This window comes from Schistocerca piceifrons, chromosome 9 (genome assembly GCF_021461385.2).
Source record: "Schistocerca piceifrons isolate TAMUIC-IGC-003096 chromosome 9, iqSchPice1.1, whole genome shotgun sequence".
Lineage (NCBI taxonomy): Eukaryota > Metazoa > Arthropoda > Insecta > Orthoptera > Acrididae > Schistocerca > Schistocerca piceifrons.
In genome coordinates this window covers 73,606,121-73,630,599 of record NC_060146.1, presented here as the reverse complement: position 1 = coordinate 73,630,599, position 24,479 = coordinate 73,606,121, and the positions used below count along the sequence as shown (strand labels likewise).

Here is a 24,479-nt window from a genome sequence, read left to right as displayed (position 1 = left end):
CTATTTCTCATTTCAGGGCATGACAAGAGGTAATCGAAACCCTGGCGGAGAATGTAATTCAGTTGCTCCAGTCCCGGATGGTACCGAGTTACAAAGGGAATGCTCCTCTGTGGCCGGACTGTGGGACTTTGGTACGTGGTGGGAGACTGGAAAGATAAGGCATGGGAGATTTGTTTTTGTACAAGGCTGGGAGGATAATTACAGTCAGTGAAGGCTTCAGTGAGACCCTCGGTATATTTAGAGAGGGACTGCTCCTCACTGCAGATGCGACGACCACGGGTGGTTAGGCTGTACGGAAGGGACTTCTTAGTATGAAACGGGTGGCAGCTGTCGAAGTGGAGGTATTGCTGGTGGTTAGTAGGTTTGATATGGTCGGAGGTGTTGATGTAGCCATCTCTGAGGTGGAGGTCAACATCTAGGAAGGTCGCTTGTAGGGTTGAGTAGGACCAGGTGAAGCAAATGGGAGAGAAGTTGTTGAGATTCTGGAGAAACGTGAATAAGGTATCCCCTCACCTTCAATCCAGATGGCAAAGATGTCATCAGTGAATCTGAACAAGGTGAGGGGTTTAGGATTCTGGGTTTTTAGGAAGGATTCCTCTAGATGGCCCATGAATAGGTTAGCATAGGATGGTGTCATGCGGGATTTGTTTGTAGATAATGCCTTCAAAGGAGAAGTAATTGTGGGTGAGGATATAGTTGGTCATGGAGACTGGGAAGGAGGTAGTTGGTTTGGAACCCATAGGGATTCTGGAAAGGTAGTGTTCGTTAGCAGTAAGGCCATGGGCATTAGGAATATTAGTGTACAGGGAGGTGGCATCAATAGTGACAAGCAGGGCACTGTGTGGTAAAGGGAAAGGAACTGTGGGGAGTCAGTCGAGGAAATGGTTTGTATCTTTTATATAAGATGTTAGGTTCCAGGTAATAGGTTGAAAGTGTTGGTCTACGAGAGCAGAGAATCTCTCAGTGGGGGCACAGTAACCGGCCACAATGGGGCGTCCTGGGTGGTTGGGATTATGGACTTAGGAAGCATATAGAAGGTGGGAGTGCGGGAGTGGTAGGGATAAGTAGAGAGATGGACTCTGGGGAGAGGTTCTGGGTTGGGCCTAAGGATTTGAGTAGTGACTGGAGATCCTGCTGGATTGCTGGAATGGGATCACTGTGGCATGGTTTGTAGGTGGAAGTATCTGACAGCTGACAGAGTCCTTCTGCCATGTAATCCTTGCAGTTCAAAACTACGGTTATGGAGCATTTGTCTGCAGGTAGGACTATAAGATCGGGATCAGTTTTTAGATGGTGGACTGTGGTTCTTTCTGTGGATGTAAGGTTAGTATGCGTATTAAGGGATTTGGGGAATGATGGTGAGGCAAGGTTCAAGGATAAGAAATTCTGGAAAGTTAACAGGGGGTGGGTATGGAGGAGTGAACTGATTTAGGCAAGGTTCAATATTGGTCTTTGATTGAGTCTGATTGGTTGGGTTGGTGGCAAAAAAGTGTTTCCATTGTAGGGACCGGGAGAAGGAGAGAAGGTCTTTAACTAATCCTGCATGGTCGAATTTGGGAGCGGGGAAAAAGGCGAGGCCTTTGGAAAGGACTGATATTTCTGTGGCCAGTTACTGTGCCCCCACTGAGAGAATCTCTGCTCTCGTAGACCAACACCTTCAAACTATTACCCGGAACCTATGTTCCTATATAAAAGATACAAACCATTTCCTCGACTGACCCTCCACAGTTCCTTTCCCTTTCCCTTTACCACACTGTGCCCTGCTCGCCAGTATTGGTGCCACCTCCCTGTACACTAACATTCCTAATGCCCATGGCCTTACTGCTAACGAACACTACCTTTCCAGACGCCCTATGGATTCCAAACCAACTACCTCCTTCCCAGTCTCCATGATCAACTATATCCTCACCCACAATTACTTCTCCTTTGAAGGCATTACCTACAAACAAATCCCGCATGATACCATCCTATGCTAACCTATTCATGGGCCATCTAGAGGAATCCTTCCTAAAAACCCAGAATCCTAAACCCCTCACCTTGTTCAGATTCACTGATGACATCTTTGCCATCTGGATTGAAGGTGAGGATACCTTATTCACGTTCCTCCAGAACCTCAACAACTTCTCTCCCATTTGCTTCACCTGGTCCTACTCAACCCTACAAGCGACCTTCCTAGATGTTGACCTCCACCTCAGAGATGGCTACATCAGTACCTCCGACCATATCAAACCTACTAACCACCAGCAATACCTCCACTTCGACAGCTGCCACCCGTTTCATACTAAGAAGTCCCTTCCGTACAGCCTAACCACCCGTGGTCGTCGCATCTGCAGTGAGGAGCAGTCCCTCTCTAAATATACCGAGGGTCTCACTGAAGCCTTCACTGACTGTAATTATCCTCCCAGCCTTGTACAAAAACAAATCTCCCATGCCTTATCTTTCCAGTCTCCCACCACGTACCAAAGTCCCACAGTCCGGCCACAGAGGAGCATTCCCCTTGTAACTCGGTACCATCCGGGACTGGAGCAACTGAATTACATTCTCCGCCATGGTTTTGATTACCTCTTGTCATGCCCTGAAATGAGAAATAGCCTACCCTCTATCCTTCCCACCCTCCTACCAATGGTATTCTGCCGTCCATCGAACCTACACAATATACTCGTCCATCCTTACACAACCCCTGCTCCCAATCCCTTACCTCATGGCTCGTACCCCTGTAATAGACCTAGATTCAAGACCTGTCCCATACATCCTCCTTCCACCATCTACTCCAGTTCAGTCACTTACCTCACCTATCCCATCAGAGGCAGGGCTACCTGTGAAACCAGTTATGTGATTTACAAGCTAAGCTGCAACCACTGTGCTGCATTCCACGTAGGCATGACAACCAACAAGCTGTCTGTCCACACGAATGGCCACCGACAAACTGTGGCCAAAAAACAAGTGGACCACCCTGTAGCTGAGCACGCTGCCAAACATGATACTCCTCATCTCAATGACCGCTTCACATCCTGTGCCATATGGATCCTTCCCACCAACACCAGCTTTTCTGAGTTGTACAGGTGGGAACTTACCCTACAATAAATCCTACGTTCATGTAACCCTCCTGGCCTCAACGTTCATTAGTCACTGTCCTCACCCATCCAGCCCCCACCCTGTTCCCATTCCAGCACTACACAGCCGTCATTTCACTGCCACACCCAGTCTTTTAATTTATTTTTATTTTTATTTCTCTCCTTTCCGTTACTTACCCCCTCCCCCTCCGCACCTTCTCTCCTACCCTCCATCTAAGCTGCAACACTTCACTGACCACCACTCCCACCATACCATCCCTCCCCCTCCCCACCCCAGCCTCCTCCTCAACCCCACCCAGTCGCCACACCCATCATGCACTGGAGCTGCTGGTCGCAGTGTAGTTTCAGCTGTCAGAGACAGCAGACGTGTGTGCAAGTTGCCCTCGTGCGTGTGCGTGTGTGTGTGTGTGTGTGTGTGTGTGTGTGTGTGTGTACTGCTGACAAAGGCCTGAATGGCCGAAAGCTATGATTGTGTGAATCTTTTTATTGTGCCTATCGCAACTCAGCATCTCTGCTATATGTTGAATAGCAACTTTCCTTCTCTTGTACTGTTCTATTGGAGTATGTAAGGAGGAGCAAAATCACCACCTCTTGATCTGCCCTAATCTCAATTTCATTACTCTTATGAGAGACATACAATGGAGGCAGTAAAATTGTGGACTGACATTTGGATTGGTAACAACAAAAAAACTTCACCAAGTGGCAATGGTATCTTCTAAGACAACAGTGGAAAAGTGTATTCAGTGTGGTTCTACATAATGCAACATACAATACTGCCACATTACCAGAATGAATTTTCACTCAGCAGTGGAGTGTGCACTGGTTTGAAACATTCCAACAGATTAAATCTGCATGCTGGACCAAGATTTAAACCTGGGACATATGACTTTTACGAACAAGCACTCTAACGACTGAACCACCCACTTCCTCTTCTGACACATCTGGGAGGTAGGAGAAGAGGTACCGATGGAAGTGAGGCTGTGAGAGCAAATCGTGAATCATGCTCGAATAGCTCAGTCAGCAGTATACTTGCCTGTTTAAGGTAAACGTCACACGTTTGAGTCTTGTCCAGCACACAGTTCTTAATCTATCAAGAAGTTACATTGCCACATTAGATCACCACTCTGCTAAGGGAAAACGGAGAAACTACACAACAGGCACATCCACATCAACAAACCCACACCAAACCCCACCCACACAAATACACAATTCAACAGTTTGTTCCCAATAAAAAAGGAGAGCCTTTACATAAATATTTTCACCACTGACTCAGCTAATTGCTGCAATTTCTCTGTTGTTGACCTTCACTTCTCAGCATTGTTTGTATTTATGCAACAAAAATTTTAGAAATTCACTCAATATTGTCATTGTTTTGAACAAATATGTGAGATTCTGATAAGCATAATTGATTCTCACCAGCAATGATTTTACTAATCCAAGACAGATTGGGGGAACAGCCACTCGAAAAAAAAAAAAAAAAAAAAAAAAAAAAAAAAAAAAAAAAAAAAAAAAAAAAAAACCACACCACTTCATTTGACCAGTTCAGAAGTTGCTACAGGACATAATTCTCAAGATCAGCTTTTTACAATTAATTATTATACCAAAGACATATTGCCTCACCGTACCCGCCGAATCTGAACTTTCAGTTTCTTTCTAGCTGGTTAGTACTTATTAACTCTGCTTTCTGCTTGTACCCATTCTTTTACATAAGAATTTATTCCATCTTGAGGTCAATGCCTGTGATAAATTCACCCAACTGGCCCTTGTCATCAAACACACAATCACCATTACCATTATATTATATTTGAACAACATGCCCTATGCCAAGAAGTGCTCCACCAATGCATTCTACAACCAGTTTCCCCACAATGGCAGTGATATTCTTAAAAAAAAACATTACAGATCTCATCTGTACCAATGACAAATTACACTGAAACCTTTAATTTACCTAAATTAGTGTCTAAAATGAGAGGGAGTGGTGAATTTAATAACTGTATGCTGGGTATAGTAATAAAGAAATAATTTGTACTAATTCACTACTAACCTGTCACACTTTATTTCTTCTTTGCTGGGTTCCTATGGGGTGTTGCTGGTCGCCCAGAATTCATTCCTGCATACTGGTATTTTGCCTTCTTTTCTGATGGTTTTAAAATCTGGAACAGGAAAATAAGTTCAGCAAGTTAATTTAGTGAGCTATGAGGCACTTCTTTATATCAATATGAATAATTGTTTAGTTCCCACGGAACCACAAAATGGTTATTGCCATGCCTTCACATTACTAGTCTATGAAGTTTTTTGGTAAAGTGAATGTAAAAAAAATGTTGAAAACTGGGGCAAAAGCGTCTAACGGCTACTACAACAGGAATGACTAAGAGAGTTGACAGGCTCAAAAAACACAGTTTAATCTCTAGGGTCTAGAAATTTCAGGAAGTTTCTCCCTTAGGTGAAAGACAGGAAACAGGAAAAGAAGGGTAACATGTATATCAGCTGAAGGGCAGGAAATCCACTAGGTATAGGAAAAGATTCAGAAGTAAAAATAGACTGAGAGCCAAGATCTATGTGCTATCAAAACTCAGGCAGAGCATAAAATTATTTGCCCTTCCACAAATCATAAGCACTTGAGAAGCACCGCTGTTATTTGTCTTCACTCAAATATGCATTGATCCATCTACATCCTGGATACTCGTGACCTTGAATAAGCATTATTTTAGTAAGTGTTTTGGACCACCTATCTTGCGAGAAATTTCGTTTCTTTTGTGCATGTCATGAGCGAAAAGGTGGACACAGCATATCACCAAGGCACCTAGATTTCCTGCACATGGAGACATCAGCTCATCGGGAAAGTTATTCCCTGAGAACACTGCCCCACCTCAGAGATTTGCTGCAGGCCACAGAATCTTGCCTTGCAAGACAATGGTCGTGATGACACTGGTCAATGGAGACACACAGAAGACATACAGAGCTAAATGAAGAAGGCATATACGTACTGTGAGCTATGTCAAGCCTTTGTTAAAGCCTTGCTACAGTAAAATCTAATACGGAATATCATAACTGGGATAAAATACATGTGCAATACAGAAGCAGTACAAGAATTTATTTTGTAGTAATGGGTGTTTGAGATTTCCAACTGGCGCGGACTTGGCATCTTCAAGAACTGAGTGTGCTGCCTCAAGATAGAGCAACTCAGTCCAGTCAAATAGCTAACGGAGGTTAAGTAACAGTGACCACAAAAGCTTTTGGCCTAAATAGTCCACCTATATACAATTCCGGTATAATGGTAGGTGCATTACATTCCACACCTAATCATTTTGTACGCTTCTACAGTCACTCAACAATGACACTTTTCTGCACACTACAGTTTGTCAGCAAATAGTCACAGACTGCTGCTCACTATCAGTCACATCATCATTAATTTATATAGATAATAAAAGTGGTCCTATCACTCCTCCCTGTGGCACTCCTGATGATACCGTCACCTCTGATCTGTCACTTATGTCTTCGAGCCACTCACCTACCTGGGAACCTATTCCACATGCTTGGCCTTTTGTTAACAGTATGAAGTATGGCACAATGTCAAATGCTTTCTGGAAAGCTAGGAATAGACAATCTGTCTGCCACCATTCATCCACAATTCACAGGATATTGGTGAGGAAAGTGCAATCGGAGTTTTGCACGAGAAAATCTTTTTAATTCTGGGATGAGGCATATACATAAATGACCTTGTGGATGACATCACGAGTTCACTGAGGCTTTTTGCGGATGATGCTGTGGTATATCGAGAGGTTGTAACAATGGAAAATTGTACTGAAATGCAGGAGGATCTGCAACGAATTGACGCATGGTGCAGGAAATGGCAATTGAATCTCAATGTAGACAAGTGTAATGTGCAGCGAATACATAGAAAGAAAGATCCCTTATTTAGCTACAATATAGCAGGTCATCAACTGGAAGTAGTTAATTCCATGAATTATCTAGGAGTAGGCATTAGGAGTGATTTAAAATGGAATGATCATATAAAGTTGATCGTCGGTAAAGCAGATGCCAGACAGAGATTCGTTACAAGAACCCTAAGGAAATGCAATCCGAAAACAAAGGAAGTAGGTTACAGTACGCTTGTTCGCCCAATGCTTGAATACTGCTCAGCAGTGCGGGATCCGTACCAGATAGGGTTGATAGGAGAGGGAGGGAGAGAGAGAGAGAGAGAGAGAGAGAGAGAGAGAGAGAGAGAGAAGATCCAACAGAGAGCAGCGCGCTTCGTTACAGGATCATTTAGTAATCGCGAAAGCGTTACGGAGATGATAGATAAACTCCAGTGGAAGACTCTGCAGGAGAGACACTTAGTAGCTCGGTATGGGCTTTTGTTGAAATTTCGAGAACATAATTTCACTGAGAAGTCAGGCAGTATATTGCTCCCTCCTACGTATATTCCGCGAAGAGACCATGAGCATAAAATCAGAGAGATTAGAACCCACACAGAGGCATAACGACAATCCTCCTTTCCACGAACAATATGAGACTGGAATAGAAGGCAGAACCGATAGAGGTACTCAAGGTACCCTCTTCCACACACCGTCAGGTGGCTTGTGGAGTATGGACGTAGATGTAGGTTCATGGACAGGAGCTCTCATAGTTAGAATATGCAGCAAACTGTAATTAAGGATATTAATCTGTGGTTTTGTGGGCCCGTTCTTTTACAGAACTCCTCCCTGTATTTTTTCTGGAGTGACAAGATTTGAGATACAGCCATTCAGAAAAATTTAAATGTAAAGCCTCTGAGAAGGCTATTCCAACTGACAGGTTAAAAGGTTTGCCTATGTCCAGCTAAAGTTAAAAGATTGTTAAAATAAATGAATGCCGTAAGTGTAGATGGCAAGAGAGGTCAAGGAAAGACATTGGAGAATGGAAAAGAGAAGAAGCAGAGTGGGCAACAAACATGACTCTAAACACTAAGGAATGGGGACTGTTCAGATCTGCTACACCTCAAGTTATATTTGGGAAGGATTAAATTAATTAATACAGCAAAGCACAATGGATATCTCCCTCCAATCAATCACTGCAAGTGACACGATCTAAGAGCAGAAAATTTGTATACAATGTAGTTAGGTCTGCAAAGAAGGCAAGCAGAAAGAGACCACTATTATTAGTTTTTATTTTATTTATTTAATTCCAAAGGAATAATGCGATGAAATTTACTTGGTCATGGAACAAATCAGTACCTAACTTACAGAATGCTGTTTCTAAATTTTCCAAAACAAAAAAACTAATAAAAAGAAAAAAGTGTATGAATAAACAATACATTACAAAGGAAAGTTCATAGGTGTTACGAGAAATTGCTGTACAGAGCAGGTATGAGTCATAAGGAAACCTTTCAACTTGGATTTGAATACCAACTGGCTTACGGGAACAAAGGACAAGTTTCAAAGAACACTCTCACTCACTCAATTCAGAAAAGCTGGTTTGGTGGAAAGAATCCAGATGGCACAGGCTGTGAAACAGTCATTGAAGTCAAGCATACAATGCTACATGGCATACTCAGTAACTGGACAGTTAAGCTGTCCCTTGGGCACAGTTTGGTGGTGGCTGTTCCCACAGACAGCCATTTGTTAGTTGCCATGCCCACATAAAATGCCACTTGACCACTAACAAGCTGTCTGTTGGGATGAACAGCTACCACTAAACTGTGCCCAAGAGACAGATGGAACATCCGGTTGCTGAGTATGTCATGTACCAATGTGTGATTGACTTTAATGACTGCTTTACAGCCTGTGCCATCTGAATTATTTCCATCAGACTAGCTTTTCTGAACTGCGCAAATGAGAACTCTCCCTGCAATATATCCTCCTTTCCTGTAACACCTTTGTCTCCTCCTCCTCTTTGTGTTGCGGCCTGTGTAGGACCACAAGCAGCCTCTTTGTGGATTGCATTTTCCTCCTCTTCTCCCAGAACCTCTTCATTCTCTCTCTTTTTCTCTCCCACTCTTCTTCAGAGATCTTCAGTGTCCTTTTCTCCTGGTGACACACTAATCTTTTCCCGTATTATTCTCTGTCATTGATCCCTAGCATATTGGTTGGTGTATATTTGTTCCTCCAATTTTCCTTTCCTTCAACCTTGATCCCCAATTCCAACCAGTCCTTCCAAAGTTCAACAACCCATTTGGTTCCTGTCTTTTCCCTTGTCCTCCCTGCTGTTTCCCACACTCTCTTTGTCATTCTGTCCATACTCATCCTAATTATATGTCCAGCAAACCTTGCCATTTTGAGTCTGATTTTCCCGGACATTCTTCTCATGTTCCAGTACAGTTCTTCCCTTGGTCTTCGCATCCATCTGTCTCCGCCTCTTTTGGGACTTGGTATTTTCTCTCTTCTTTCTCTAGTTGTTCTGCCATATTTTCCCCAGTGTCATCATCTCAGCAGCATATAATAGTGCATTCCTCACCGTTGCCTCTGTGGATATATTCTTTTTAATGTGTATCTCTCTCGTCATGCGGAAGGCTGACATCTTTTTATCCTCTCTCTTATTCCCTTCTTGCTCCTGTTCCTTCCTGTGATAAATTCTCCCAGGTATTTAAATTTGTCTACCATTTGCACTGTGTCTTCTGGTGTTTCCCAGTCTGTCTCAACCTTCATTAATCTTTGTGCCACCCGTCTGCATCTACCCCTTTCCTTGCTCTCACTCCAGCCTCACAGATGTGTTCTGTCCCAGCTCACTGGCACAGTCCTTTCCTTTTCTCTGCTTCTCTCTTTTCCCTCCCCCTCCAGCAGCACTGCTCTTCCAATGCTGCACCAGGAGTCCACCGTCCTGACTAACATTCCTGCACACTCCCTCAGGCAGTGATACAGCACCCCTAACTGCTACCATTCATCCACCCCCACCCCACATCTCTTCTGTACTCCCACTACCCACCCCAGCTAACCCAAGCCGAGATTGCTACTCACTACAATATGGCTGCAGCATGCAGAGACAACAGTGGCTGTGTGTGTGTGTGTGTGGGGGGGGGGGGGGGGGGGGGCACAGCTATTTCCCATTTGAAGTATGCCAATTGTACTGTTTGTACTTAAACATCAACGACAGTAGCATATTTTGACATTGCTTATGGTAACTCTTTGGCAGCTATGTTAAGCCTAGTTTACACAATAATACTGGTTTGTACAGAACTGCGCTACTGGCCACTGCATGCCTGGCACATGTCTGTGCAACTCGTTGGCGAAACTAAACATTTTTGGCTTTTTCCAACTTTGGCGACACTAGTTGCACGAGTACTGAGGCTATGTGTGTTGGTAGAGAGTAAACAAACTGAAATTTTAAATGGGGAATGGAGGCCATTGTTTGCTTTTTGGGTATTAATGCTATGCACAGGTATTTGTTGGATTTTAACAACGATGACTACAAAAATGAGCAGCAACTTGTTGCTGCGCTTGAGACTGTTGTACGCAATCTGAACATGGTTTCATAGGTAATACCTGAGATGCACAGCAAAACCCTTTCAATTACAATTAACAGTGTACATACACAAATGAATTAAGAAAAATACAGGCAAGCAAAACATCTAGCTGTGCAACAGCCCATGTCTACGAGGCTAAAATCCTGCGGTCTGAGTTGGTGATTCTTTTTTAAGGAAGATAACTGACAGAAGAAAAGTCTATAAAAAAAATCAGGAAACTTGAATTCTTCAATCAATATTAATTTATTTAAAACATTACAGAAGTGCTTCACATTGACAAACTACAGTACAGATCATTAAAATAAATTTTAGAGTCTTCCAGTACAATTTCTTTCAGGAAGCTTTGTGAGTAACCACTAAGTTGACGTCTTTTCTTTATGTAATCAGGAACTCAAACAAGGTTCTTTTTTTCCATCCTTTGTCTTGTGCAGCAATTTCATGCAAAAAAGGTTAACTCTGCCACATTTTGTAGAGCTGCCAAAACTTTCATTTTACACATGACTACGGCACTCACAAAATGATGAATCATAAGTGTACAATGGTCACACCACGTCTACAGACAGATACGAAACTACTTGTGTGCAACTCATTGTACGGAACAAGTGGAGCAAGCGTGTGTCATCATTTAAACGAGCTTTTACGTTCACACTGTCATCTGATTATTTCAGATTCATAATGTTGTGTACTTTTTAAAATAGCACACTGTCACATGCTGTTTTGTAACATGTGCTGCAGCAAACAAGCATAACTATTACTCACAATTTTGATGTCTGTATAATAATAAATGTGCCACGACAGTTGAACTTTTGGTGTTTCAGTAAGAGACAGTGAATTTTCAAATTGTTATTTACAGCATATTTATTAATGATGTAGGAGAAAACTTGAAAATGGCTACAAAAACCAAAATTGGTTGTGTGACCATAAAAGGCCTAAACAAATATCACAAATCAAGCAATGGAAAATCCTGGATGGAATGTAACAATATTAGAGAAGGAAAGTTACTACTCACCATACAGCGGAGATGCTGAGTCGTGATAGGCACAACAAAAACATTCACACAATTATAGCTTTCGGCCATTAAGGCCTTTGCCAGCAATAGATGCAGACACACACACACACACACACACACACACACACACACACACACACACACACACACACACCCCTTGCAGACGTGTGTGCAAGTTGTGTTTGCGTGTGCGCGCGCGCTTGTGTGTCTAATTGCTGACAAAGGCCTTAATGGCCAAAAGCTATAATTGTGTGAATCTTTTTGTTGTGCCTATTGTGTTGGTGTTGTTTTGGTTTTAAGGCGCAAAACTGCTATGGTCATTAGCGCCCGGTCCGTGACTTAGGAAACAGTAAAAAACCGAAATTGAAAACCAGCAGCAATGGGAACGAAAGTCATAGAAGTGGAGAAACTAAAAGCTGAAGGAAGGCTTAAAAATCCACTACAGAAAGGGGTTGGTTGTCCCCAAAAAAAGCTTCAAATGACTGACGTCATTTCACTGGCACTAATAAACTTGAGAACGCGGTCGGCTGAGCGCGTGTCATCTGCTAAAATCGACGATATATCAGGCGATAGCTGTAGACGGGAGCGTAACGGATTAAAATAGGGGCACTCAATTAAAAGGTGTCTTACCGTCCACAGCTGAGAGCAGTGGGGACAGAGTGGGGGAGGATCGCCGCTTAAAAGATGTCGATGGCTAAAAAGACAGTGCCCTATCCGGAGTCTAGTTAAAAGTACCTCCTCCTGACGACGCGTTCGGGAGGAAGAGGTCCAAGCACAAGGAAGAGCTTTCACGTCCCACAATTTATTATGGGTAAGTGTCGACCAATGTGTGTGCCATAAATGAACAACACGTCGACATAAAACACTCCGTAGATCGGCGAAGGGAATCAATTGAATAGCTGGCCGAGGAAGAGAGACTGCAGCCTTGGCTGCAATATCGGCCGCCTCATTTCCACAGATACCAACGTGTCCCGGGAGCCAGAGGAACGCCACCGAGACGCCCCCCAGGTGGAGCAAGCGCAGACAGTCCTGAATCCGGTGGACCAGAGGGTGCACAGGATAAAGAGCTTGGAGACTGAGGAGAGAGCTGAGAGAATCTGAGCAGATAACGTACTGTATCCACTGATGGCGGCGGATGTAGTGGACAGCCTGGAGAACAGCGTAAAGCTCCGCAGTATAAACCGAACACTGGTCGAGAAGCCGAAAGTGTATTGGGGTGTCGCCAACAATATAGGCACTCCCTACACCTAACGATGTTTTCGAGCCGTCGGTGTAAATAAATGTGGCGTCCGTCATTTGTGCACATAGAGCAGCAAATGCCCGATGATAAACAGGTGAAGGGGTACCATCCTTGGGAAATCGACAAAGGTCACGGAGCAGGCAGATCCGGGGACGGAGCCAAGGCGGTGCTGTACCCCAAGTTGGCAAGAAGGTTTTAGGAAAGCGGAAGGAAAGAGAATGGAGCAGTTGACGGAAGCGGACTCCCGGTGGTGGTAGGGAGGAGGGGCAGCCTGCATACCCCACATCAAAGGAGGCGTCGAAAAAAGGTCATGGGCTGGATTAGCAGGCATGGAAGAACAGATGACTAGCATAACGACTCAGAAGGACTGCTCGCCGATTGGACAGCAGAGGTTCAGCAGTCTCAGCATAAAGGCTTTCCACAGGGCTGGTGTAAAAAGCTCCAGACACTAAACGTAATCCACGGTGGTGGATAGAGTCGAGACGCCGAAGAATAGACGGCCGAGCAGAGGAGTAGACTATGCTTCCATAGTCCAATTTCGAGCGCACTAAGGCGCGATAGAGGCGGAGAAGGACCACTCGGTCCGCTCCCCAGGAGGTACCAGTCAGGACACGGAGGGTGTTAAGGGATCGCAGACAGCGAGCCGAAAGATAGGAAATGTGGGAGGACCAGCACAGTTTTCTGTCAAACATAAGACCCAAGAATTTAGCGACGTTTGAAAACGGAAGGTTGACAGGACCTAGATGTAATTAGGGTGGAAGAAACTCCTTACATCACCAAAAATTAACACAAACGGTCTTACTGGGAGAAAAACGGAAGCCGGTTTCGATGCTCCAAGAGTGGAGGCGATCGTGACATCCTTGAAGACGTTGTTCAAGAAGGCTGGTCCGTTGAGAGCTGTAGTAGATCGCAAAATCGTCCACAAAGAGGGAGCCCGAGACATCAGGAAGGAGACACTCCATAATTGGATTGATGGCAATAGCAAACAGTACAACACTCAGCACGGAGCCCTGGGGTACCCTGTTTTCTTGGGAGAAAGTACGGGAGAGAGTAGTGTTCACCCGCACCCTAAATGTGCGCTTTGCCATAAATTTGCGAAGAAAAAGGGGCAGCCGACCTCGAAAGCCCCAAGAGAACAGTGTGCGGAGGATGCCTGTCCTCCAACAGGTATCGTATGCTCTCTCCAGATCAAAAAATATTGCTACTGTTTGGCGTTTCCGGAGAAAATTGTTCATGATATAAGTGGAGAGAGCAACAAGATGGTCAACTGCAGAACGATGCTTTCGGAATCCGCATTGGGCAGGTGTTAAAAGACTGCGGGATTCCAGCCACCACGCTAAACGGTAATTCACCATACACTCCAAAACCTTACAGACACTACTCGTGAGAGAAATGGGGCGATAGCTAGAGGGGAGATGTTTGTCCTTTCCAGGTTTCGGAACAGGAACGACGATAGCTTCCCGCCATCGTCTGGGAAAAGTACTGTCGGTCCAAATTCGATTATAAAGGCGAAGGAGGTAACGCAGACTATGGGTTGATAAATGCAGCAACATTTGGACGTGGATACCATCCGGTCCTGGGGCGGAGGAGCGAGAAGAAGAGAGTGCATGTTGGAGTTCCTGCATGGAGAAAACAGTATTGTAGCTTTCGCGATTTTGAGTGGAGAAAGCAAGAGGTCGCACTTCCGCTGCACGTTTCTTCGGGAGAAACGCTGGCGGGTAATTTGAAGAGCTCGAAATCTCAGCAAAGAGCTGACCCAACGAGTTAGAAATTGCGACGGGGTCCACTAATGTGTCATGCGCGACAGTGAGCCCAGAGACCAGGGAGAAACTAGGCGTGCCTGAGAACCGTCGAAGCCGACTCCAAACTTCCGAGGAGGGAGTGAAGGTGTTAAATGAGCTAATAAAGAATTTCCAGCTTGCTTTCTTGCTATCACGGATGACACGACGGCATCGCGCTCGGAACTGCTTATAGCGGATACAGTTGGCCAAAGTAGGATGGTGGCGGAAAACGCGGAGAGCACGTCGCCGCTCATGTATTGCATCACGGCATGCCTCGTTCCACCAAGGAACTGGGGGGCGCCGGGGCAATTCGGAGGTGCGTGGTATTGAATGTTCCGCAGCTGTAAGAATAACGTCGGTAATATGTGTGACCTCATCGTCGACGCTGGGAAAGTGACGGTCATCGAATGTCGCTAGAGACGAAAAAAGTGTCCAATCAGCTTGGGCAAACTTCCAGCGTCGCGGGCGCATGTAGGGCAGTTGAGGCTGCAGTCTAAGGACACACGGAAAGTGGTCACTCAAGTGTGTATCATCAAGGGCGAACAATTCGAAGCGCCGAGCTAGTGGAACAGTACCGACCGCAAGGTCCAAATGAGATAAACTTGTCGTGGGGGCAGACAAAAATATAGGGACCCCAGTGTTGAGGCAAACTAGATCTGCTTGGTGGAAGACGTATAGCAATAGTGAGCCACGTGGACAAGGATGTGGAGATCCCCGAAGCGGGTGGTGGGCATTGAAGTCCCCAACCAGCAAATATGGGGGTGGAAGCTGACCAAGAAGATGAAGGAGATCAGCTCGTGCCATCGGTGTGGACGATGGAATGTATACAGTACAAAGAGAGAACGTGTATCCAGAAAGGAAAAGACGGACGGCGACAGTTTGGAAGGAAGTGTTTAAATGGATTGGGTGATAATGGAGAGTTTCATGGAGAAGAATCATGAGTCCTCCATGTGCTGGAGTGCCTTCAACAGAGGGGAGATCATATCGGACGGACTGAAAATGAGGGAGAACAAAGTAGTCATGGGGACGCAGCTTTGTTTCCTGAAGACAGAAGATGACCGGCAAGTAGGATCGTAAGAGGATCGACAATTCATCCCAATTGGCTCGAATACCGCGGATATTCCAGTGGATAATGGACATAGGGTGAACAGAAAATGGAGGAATGTGGCCAAGGTCGCTGTCAACTCAACGACTGCTCAGAGCTTGCAACCGACAGCATGGTATGGCATTCAGCCGAAGGCAGAAGATCCTGATCCATAGGTTGGTCAGGAGCAGCCCCTGCCACCAGCGATCGGCCGGTTGATCGGCCGCCAGCAGTGCGCCTCGGCAACAGAAGACGACCGAGGGCGATTTCCGCCAGGTGGTGCTGTAGATGAGACACGCCTTGGCGGAGAAGGAGAGGAACTGGGTTTCTTTGTAGCCTTCTTGGAAGTATGATGTTTAGAGGAAGGAGGAACCGATGGTTGGGAAGTTGCGGTACATAAAAACTCTTCACGAGTATGCTCTTTTTTCGGAGTCTTGGTGTCTGACTTTTGGGCTCGAGATTTAGCAGAACTCGATGAAGGGTGAGCCAGAGAGTGGGCAGGCGAAAGTGGTGAGGTTGAACGGGTGATCTTTGCACTGGCCAATCTGACGACCGTGGCACTAAAGGTGAGGTCGCAAGTCTGCGTGGCCGCCTCCTTTGTTGGCCGAGGAGAAGCAAGGACAGTGCTGTATTTTCCTGTCTGAGGCATGGTGGGTTGTTGACTGGTGAATAATTTTCGAGCAGCAAAGGTCGACACCTTTTCCATTACTCTAATTTCCTGGATGAGCTTTTCGTCCTTAAAAACGGGAAAATCTTGAGAGGAAGCAGCGTGGTAACCCATACAGTTGATGCAGTGAGGGGATGGAGGTGGACAAGCACCCTCATGGGCATCCTTGCCACACGTAACACATTTGGCCAGATTGGAACAGGACTGGCTGGTGTGATTGAACCGCTGACACCGATAGCAACACGTAGGGTTTGGGACATAAGGGCGAACAGAAATTATCTCATAGCCTGCTTTGATTTTCAATGGGAGTTGAACTTCGTCAAATGTCAAGAAGACAGTGCGGGTTGGAATGATGTTCATGTCAACCCTTTTCATAACCCTATGAACAGCCGTTACGCCCTGGTCAGACAGGTAGTGCTGAATTTCTTCGTCAGACAATCCATCGAGGGAGCGTGTATATACGACTCCATGTGAGGAATTTAAAGTACGGTGCGGTTCCACCCGGACAGGAAAGGCGTGTAGTAGTGAGGTACGCAGCAATTTTTGTGCCTGGAGGGCACTGACTGTTTCTAGCAACAGGGTGCCATTCCGTAATCGGGAACAAGACTTTACAGGACCTGCAATTGCGTCGACACCTTTCTGAATAATGAAAGGGTTGACCATGGAGAAGTCGTGACCTTCGTCAGACCGAGAAACAACAAGGAACTGTGGCAACGATGGAAGAACTGTCTGTGGCTGAGACTCATTGTGAGCAGACATAGTGGAAGGTGAGGAAACCATTGCGGAAGAATCCCCCATGATTACCGGCGTCTCCAATGGCGCGCTCCTCCCTTGTGGGGGCCCTCTCTGAGGGCACTCCCGCCTTAGGTGATTGTTCACACCTCAGGTCACACCTCCCGACAAACGGACGGAGGGACCAATCGGCACTTTCGTAAGGTATCAGCTCGGGTAATCACCCCTCCCTGGGCCTGGCTGTTACCAGGGGGTACGTACGTGTCCCACCTGTCTACCCGGGGCGGGGAATTACGCGTTACCCCATCACCGGCTACGCATGGAAGTGCGTGGGTCGGCCTTCAGATGAGCACAGGGAGGAAAAAAGAGAAAGGGAAAGGAAAGAAGAGCCGTCTCAAACGCCGCAGCGGAGAAAAGGGCAAAGAGAAGAGGGAAGAAAAAGAGAAGGACAGAGGAAGGACGAAGACTTGCAAGTGTAGAAAGCAAGGGATTTGTAACAGTTTCGAGCGTCCGTCTCCGGACGTAGGCACAAACCATACTCCCAGGGGGGGGAAAAAGGGAAGGAAAGAGCCAGGGGTGAGGGGTGAGGGGGGGGGGCGAAGATGGGGGACGGGGAAGGATGCAGAAAGGAAAGGTATGCAGCCCGGAAAGGAAGGAGGGCCACATTAGCTCGGGGTCCCGTGCTCGCTACACATGTATCCACAAAAGAGTTGTGGACCCCCTGGGGGGGGGGGGGGGGGGGTGCCTATTGTGACTCAGTCTCCTCGCTATATGGTGAGTAGCAACTTTCTTTCTCAAATAAATAATATAGCGTAAGTGGGAAAAGTCACCCTCATTATTCTTACATAAGATATAGGACGTGAACGCAAGTCTCCACATGTACATCGCTCAGTGTTACGAAGCTGCCAGCTACTTGAGTTTAGGACGTAATTTTTGCTAGTAAAGCAAGCTCCTGATAATCTAGGTGCAGATTATCCAGTTTGCACATTATCCATGGATAAGCTATTTCTTCTTCTTGTAGCATTGTTATGATGTCTTTGCAAGTATATTAAAGAAAGCACTGGATTTCATGATTTGTCTAGGTTGATTTAAATCTGTTAATTAAATCTTTTACCAAAAAAATTCAACTGCTGCTTTCACCACCAAGTTCCACAAAGATAGATTCCGTGCTACAATTTCAACACATTCATACTGCACTAAATGGCCGGTGTCAATGCAATTTTCTGCCACAGCCGATTTAATGGACTGATTTAATGGACTGTACGACTCGGGTGTACCTATTGTGTTTGACACATCTTTCCTGAACAGTACAAATCGTTTGCACAATATACAGAAGGCCAAACTTGCAGGGCATCTTTTAAACCCCTGCCTCGTGGAGCATCAAGTCATCTTTGACAAAACAAATTAACTTTGTGTTTGACACTTTTTTTAATAAACTCCTAAACACATTGCTCAGTTAATAATGACACCAATAACATAACATTGATCAACACCATAGCAAAAATATTAAATTTAACAATATTATTGGAAAGGAAAGTTGCTACTCACCACATAGGAAATATTTCGGCCACCAAGGTCTTCGTCAAAAATAGATGACTGATGCACACACATGCACGCACTCACAAACAAATGCAACTCACACACACTACTGCTGTCTCTGGCAACTGAAGCCACACTGTGTGTGTGTGTGTGTGTGTGTGTGTGTGTGTGTGTGTGTGTGTGCGTGTTGCTGCACTCCGGAAATTTAAAGATTCAATTACCGTATTTACTCGAATCTAAGCCGCACTTTTTTTCCGGTTTTTGTAACCCAAAAAACCGCGTGCGGCTTAGAATCGAGTGCAAAGTATGTAGAAGTTCTGAAAAATGTTGGTAGGTGCCGCCACGACTAACTTCTGCCGTCTAATATATGTAGCTTGTAGCACTGGACAGGCATGCTTTGCAGGCACAAAGATAAATACTGGCGTCAAAACCTATCTATTAAAAGAAAAGGTAGAAGAATGTAAACATTATGCCGCGTATTCTTTAGTGTTTGCTGCTATCTCATTTAAATCCTGTCTGCGTAATAAACTACGAAACTAGAGTGAGACAACAGCAAACGCGGAAGAATATACATATTATGTAATGTTTATATTCGTATTATTCTTATGCTGAATAGTGATACAGTCATAAATGAAGCACGAATCTAGGATGACTAACATCTGTGCAGAATGTAATGTACTAAAGAGGCAACTGCAAATATTTTCAAACGGAGAAAAATTTTCGCTAAAGTCTCGTTCGGAACAAATTCTATCATACGCCGTCTATTATTTGGTTCTTGTTGATCATTATCAAAGAAAGCAGCAGTGTAAGTAACAACAAATAGCAGTCTCTTGCCGTTGTTTCAGTTAGAGACAATTCCTCTCTTTTATTTTATTGTAAGCGGCGGCAGCGCGCACAAAAGCGAGCCATGCTGCGAGCGGCGACAGGCCGTAAACACGCACTATCAGAATGCGACAAACAATGCACAACTCAGTACAGTTATGCATTTTCAGCTTAGAGTGACGCAAACACCTATAACAAAGAAAACGGCACTTATCAGGTCAAAGCAAAATAAGCAATCGATTCAAACCAGACGAAGCACGTGAAAAAGGAACGGTACCCGTATAAATACGGACGGAGCACCTGACGTATAGCAATGGCTACCTGGTAAAGCTTAAGTGCTAAGCTTACGACTCGAACCAAACTACTGTAGCTGTATCGTGATTCATTCGACCTAAATTGTGTCTCGTGTTACAATGGACCACCTTTGTTTCTATTTGGAGGTATGGCCTAAAACTTCTCTCTCCCCTCGAATTTAGAGTCTCAAATTTCACGTGCGGCTTAGATTCGGAAAATTATTTTTTCCTTTATTTCGTTCTCATTTTTCAGGTGCAGCTTAGATTCGAGTGCGGCTTAGATTCGAGTAAATACGGTATTACATAATAAAAACATCAGGGCGCATATCCACAGATGATGGCTTGTCGAATTTTTAAATGAATAAAAAATTGAGTACTGATGTATTATTATATCCCGAATAAATATTAACATTTAAATACATTATTATGCATGTGACTCGCGTTTCACTGCCATTAGACGATGTAGGCCCCAATCCCACCATCTGACATCCCAAAATATTTTCCCCATTCGCTCTTCAGGAAAATGTCTTCAGTAGATTTCCTATCTATATATTTGCCTAGCTCTTTCCCAAGAAGCCAAAGGTCAATAATATCAAACCATCTGCTCTTGGTGAGTAGCACTTAGGAGGTGGGCTTCCAAAAGTGTCATTGAAACAAAGGAAGGTAAAGTAGTTCTAACAGCAATAATACCCCTCGCAATATCAGTTTTCTCTGCACCCCCATCCATACGTAATACACATCCATGCACGTATGAAATCTCCAAAGTCTTATCCACACTGTATTCCTCAAAACTTTGTAGTTCAGTTTCTATTTTACAGTCTGCTGATAACGGTGTAGATAGTTCATGTAGAAACATCTGACTTAGAGAAATATTCAAAATTAACAATTTGTGAAACCCACATGCACTGTTAAAATCTGCCCCCTCTGGATAAGTATGTGTTTTGGGATCAATATACCTTATTTGAAAGCCTCCATTCCATCTTTATAAAAACCATCTTATCTTTTCTGAGAACCGTGTAATTCAAAATTGGTGCCCTCTTAAGTATTCTAGAGTGTGTCAACCTCAAAATGTAATAATCCATTCAAAAATCCAATCACTGTCTTATAGTAATATTTCTGTTTTCCTTGAATAGTATTTTAGTTTATTAAGTATTTCAATTAAGACAACCTGAGTTGGTTGAAAAATATCAACAAGCTTTGGAAACCCTGTATGCATTCTAACTTCCGTCTGGTAAAACAAAACCATCATATGCACCTATCTAGGGCATGAAGCCAACTTCTACCTTTGTCAGATAAGTTCCAGGACAAGTTTAAAAGAAAAAGAAATAGAAAATTGCACTTGCCAAATACTGATCCTAGGACCCTACTGAAATAGCCCCTTGGTTATCTATACACAGTTGTCAACATTTCTGGAGATCTTGAAAGCAATCAGGGAAACTTTCAACTGCAATGCTTGTAAGATCATTTGTCACAGCCTGTTGAATGTAAGTTATATCTTGGTGGGGAGGCTTGCGTGCCTCACCGATACAGATGGCCGTACCGTAGGTGCAACCACAATGGAGGGGTATATGTTGAGAGGCCACACAAACATGTGGTTCCTGAAGAGGGGCAGCAGCCTTTTCAGTAGTTGCAGGGGCAATAGTCTGGATGATTGACTGATCTGGCCTTGTAACAATAACCAAAACGGCCTTGCTGTGCTGGTACTGCGAACGGCTGAAAGCAAGGGGAAACTACAGCCGTAATTTTTCCCGAGGACATGCAGACATGCAGCTTTACTGTATGATTAAATGATGATGGCGTCCTCTTGGATAAAATATTCCGGAGGTAAAATAGTCCCCCATTCGGATCTCCGGGCGGGGACTACTCAAGAGGACGTCGCTATCAGGAGAAAGAAAACTGGCGTTCTACGGATCGGAGTGTGGAATGTCAGATCCCTTAATCGGGCAGGTAGATTAGAAAATCTAAAAAGGGAAATGGATAGGTTAAAGTTAGATATAGTGGGAATTAGTGAAGTTCGGTGGCAGGAGGAACAAGACTTTTGGTCAGGTGATTACAGGGTTATAAATACAAAATCAAATAGGGGTAATGCAGGAGTAGGTTTAATAATGAATAAAAAAATAGGAGTGCGGGTTAGCCACTACAAAAAGCATAGTGAACGCATTACTGTGGCCAAGATAGACACAAAGCCCATGCCTACTACAGTAGTACAAGTTTATATGCCAACTAGCTCTGCAGATGATGAAGAAATTGATGAAATGTATGATGAGATAAAAGAAATTATTCAGGTAGTGAAGGGAGACGAAAATTTAATAGTCATGGGTGACTGGAATTCGTCAGTAGGAAAAGGGAGAGAAGGAAACGTAGTAGGTGAATATGGATTGGGGGGAAGAAATGAAAGAGGAAGCCGCCTTGTAGAATTTTACACAGAGCATAACTTAATCATAGCTAACACTTGGTTCAAGAATCATAAAAGAAGGTTGTATACCTGGAAGAATCCTGGAGATACTAAAAAGTATCAGATAGATTATATAATGTAAGACAGAGATTTAGGAACCAGGTTTTAAATTGTAAGACATTTCCAGGGGCAGATGTGGATTCTGACCACAATCTATTGGTTATGAACTGCAGATTGAAACTGAAGAAACTGCAAAAAGGTCGGAATTTAAGGAGATGGGACCTGGATAAACTGAAAGAACCAGAAGTTGTAGAGAGTTTCAGGGAGAGCATAAGGGAAAAATTGACAGGAATGGGGGAAAGAAATACAGTAGAAGAAGAATGGGTATCTCTGAGGGATGAAGTAGTGAAGGCAGCAGACGATCAAGTAGGTAAAAAGACGAGGGCTTATAGAAATCCTTGGGTAACAGAAGAAATATTGAATTTAATTGATGAAAGGAGAAAATATAAAAATGCAGTAAATGAAGCAGGCAAAAAGGAATACAAACGTCTCAAAAATGAGATTGACAGGAAGTGCAAAATGGCTAAGCAGGGATGGCTAGAGGACAAATGTAAGGATGTAGAGGCCTGTCTCACTAGGGGTAAGACAGATACTGCCTACAGGAAAATTAAAGAGACCTTTGGAGAGAAGAGAACCACTTGTATGAATATCAAGAGCCCAGATGGCAACCCAGTTCTAAGCAAAGAAGGGAAAGCAGAAAGGTGGAAGGAGTATATAGAGGGTTTATACAAGGGCGATGTACTTGAGGACAATATCATGGAAATGGAAGAGGATGTAGATGAAGACGAAATGGGAGGTAAGATACTGCGTGAAGAGTTTGACAGAGCTCTGAAAGACCTGAGTCGAAACAAGGCCCCGGGAGTAGACAACATTCCATTAGAATTACTGATGGCCTTGGGAGAGCCAGTCATGACAAAACTCTACCATCTGGTGAGCAAGATGTATGAGACAGGCGAAATACCCTCCGACTTCAAGAAGAATATAATAATTCCAATCCCAAAGAAAGCAGGTGTTGACAGATGTGAAAATTACCGAACTATCAGTTTAATAAGTCACAGTTGCAAAATACTAACGCGAATTCTTTACAGACGAATGGAAAAACTGGTAGAAGCGGACCTTGGGGAAGATCAGTTTGGATTCCGTAGAAATGTTGGGGCACGTGAGGCAATACTGACCCTACGACTTATCTTAGAAGAAAGATTAAGAAAAGGCAAACCTACGTTTCTAGCATTTGTAGACTTAGAGAAAGCTTTTGACAATGTTAACTGGAATACTCTCTTTCAAATTCTGAAGGTGGCAGGGGTAAAATACAGGGAGCGGAAGGCTATTTACAATTTGTACAGAAACCAGATGACAGTTATAAGAGTCAAGGGGCATGAAAGGGAAACAGTGGTTGGGAAAGGAGTGAGACAGGGTTGTAGCCTTTCCCCGATGTTATTCAATCTGTATATTGAGCAAGCAATAAAGGATACAAAAGAAAAATTCGGAGTAGGTATTAAAATTCATGGAGAAGAAGTAAAAACTTTGAGGTTTGCCGATGACATTGTAATTCTATGAGAGACAGCAAAGGACTTGGAAGAGCAGTTGAACGGAATGGACAGTGTCTTGAAAGGAGGATATAAGATGAACATCAACAAAAGCAAAACAAGGATAATGGAATGTAGTCAAATTAAATCGGGTGATGCTGAGGGAATTAGATTAGGAAATGAGACACTTAAAGTAGTAAAGGAGTTTTGCTATTTAGGGAGTAAAATAACTGATGATGGTCGAAGTAGAGAGGATATAAAATGTAGACTGGCAATGGCAAGGAAATCGTTTCTGAAGAAGAGAAATTTGCTATCATCGAGTATAGATTTAATTGTCAGGAAGTCGTTTCTGAAAGTATTTGTATGGAGTGTAGCCATGTATGGAAGTGAAACATGAACGATAACTAGTTTGGACAAGAAGAGAATAGAAGCTTTCGAAATGTGGTGCTACAGAAGAATGCTGAAGATAAGGTGGGTAGATCACCTAACTAATGAGGAGGTACTGAATAGGATTGGGGAGAAGAGAAGTTTGTGGCACAACTTGACTAGAAGAAAGGATCGGTTGGTAGGACATGTTTTGAGGCATCAAGGGATCACAAATTTAGCATTGGAGGGCAGCGTGGAGGGTAAAAATCGTAGAGGGAGACCAAGAGATGAATGCACTAAGCAGATTCTGAAGGATGTAGGTTGCAGTAGGTACTGGGAGATGAAGAAGCTTGCACATGATAGAGTAGCATGGAGAGCTGCATCAAACCAGTCTCAGGACTGAAGATCACAACAACAACATCTCGATGAAGCTTTCCTTACAATCACATT

At 44.1% G+C, this 24,479-nt stretch overlaps 1 protein-coding gene across 1 annotated transcript in view; it reads right to left on the bottom strand.

The window, feature by feature from the left end:
- The window catches only part of LOC124716988 (serine/threonine-protein phosphatase PP1-beta catalytic subunit), a 90,988-nt gene that overhangs the window by 11,484 nt on the left and 55,025 nt on the right, over positions 1-24,479 (bottom strand). Inside the window, exon 7 of the mRNA XM_047243612.1 lies at positions 5,119-5,227. Within this exon, the coding sequence (XP_047099568.1) occupies positions 5,129-5,227 (99 nt within the window). The 3' untranslated portion in view covers positions 5,119-5,128. The remainder of the gene's footprint in view (positions 1-5,118; positions 5,228-24,479) is intronic.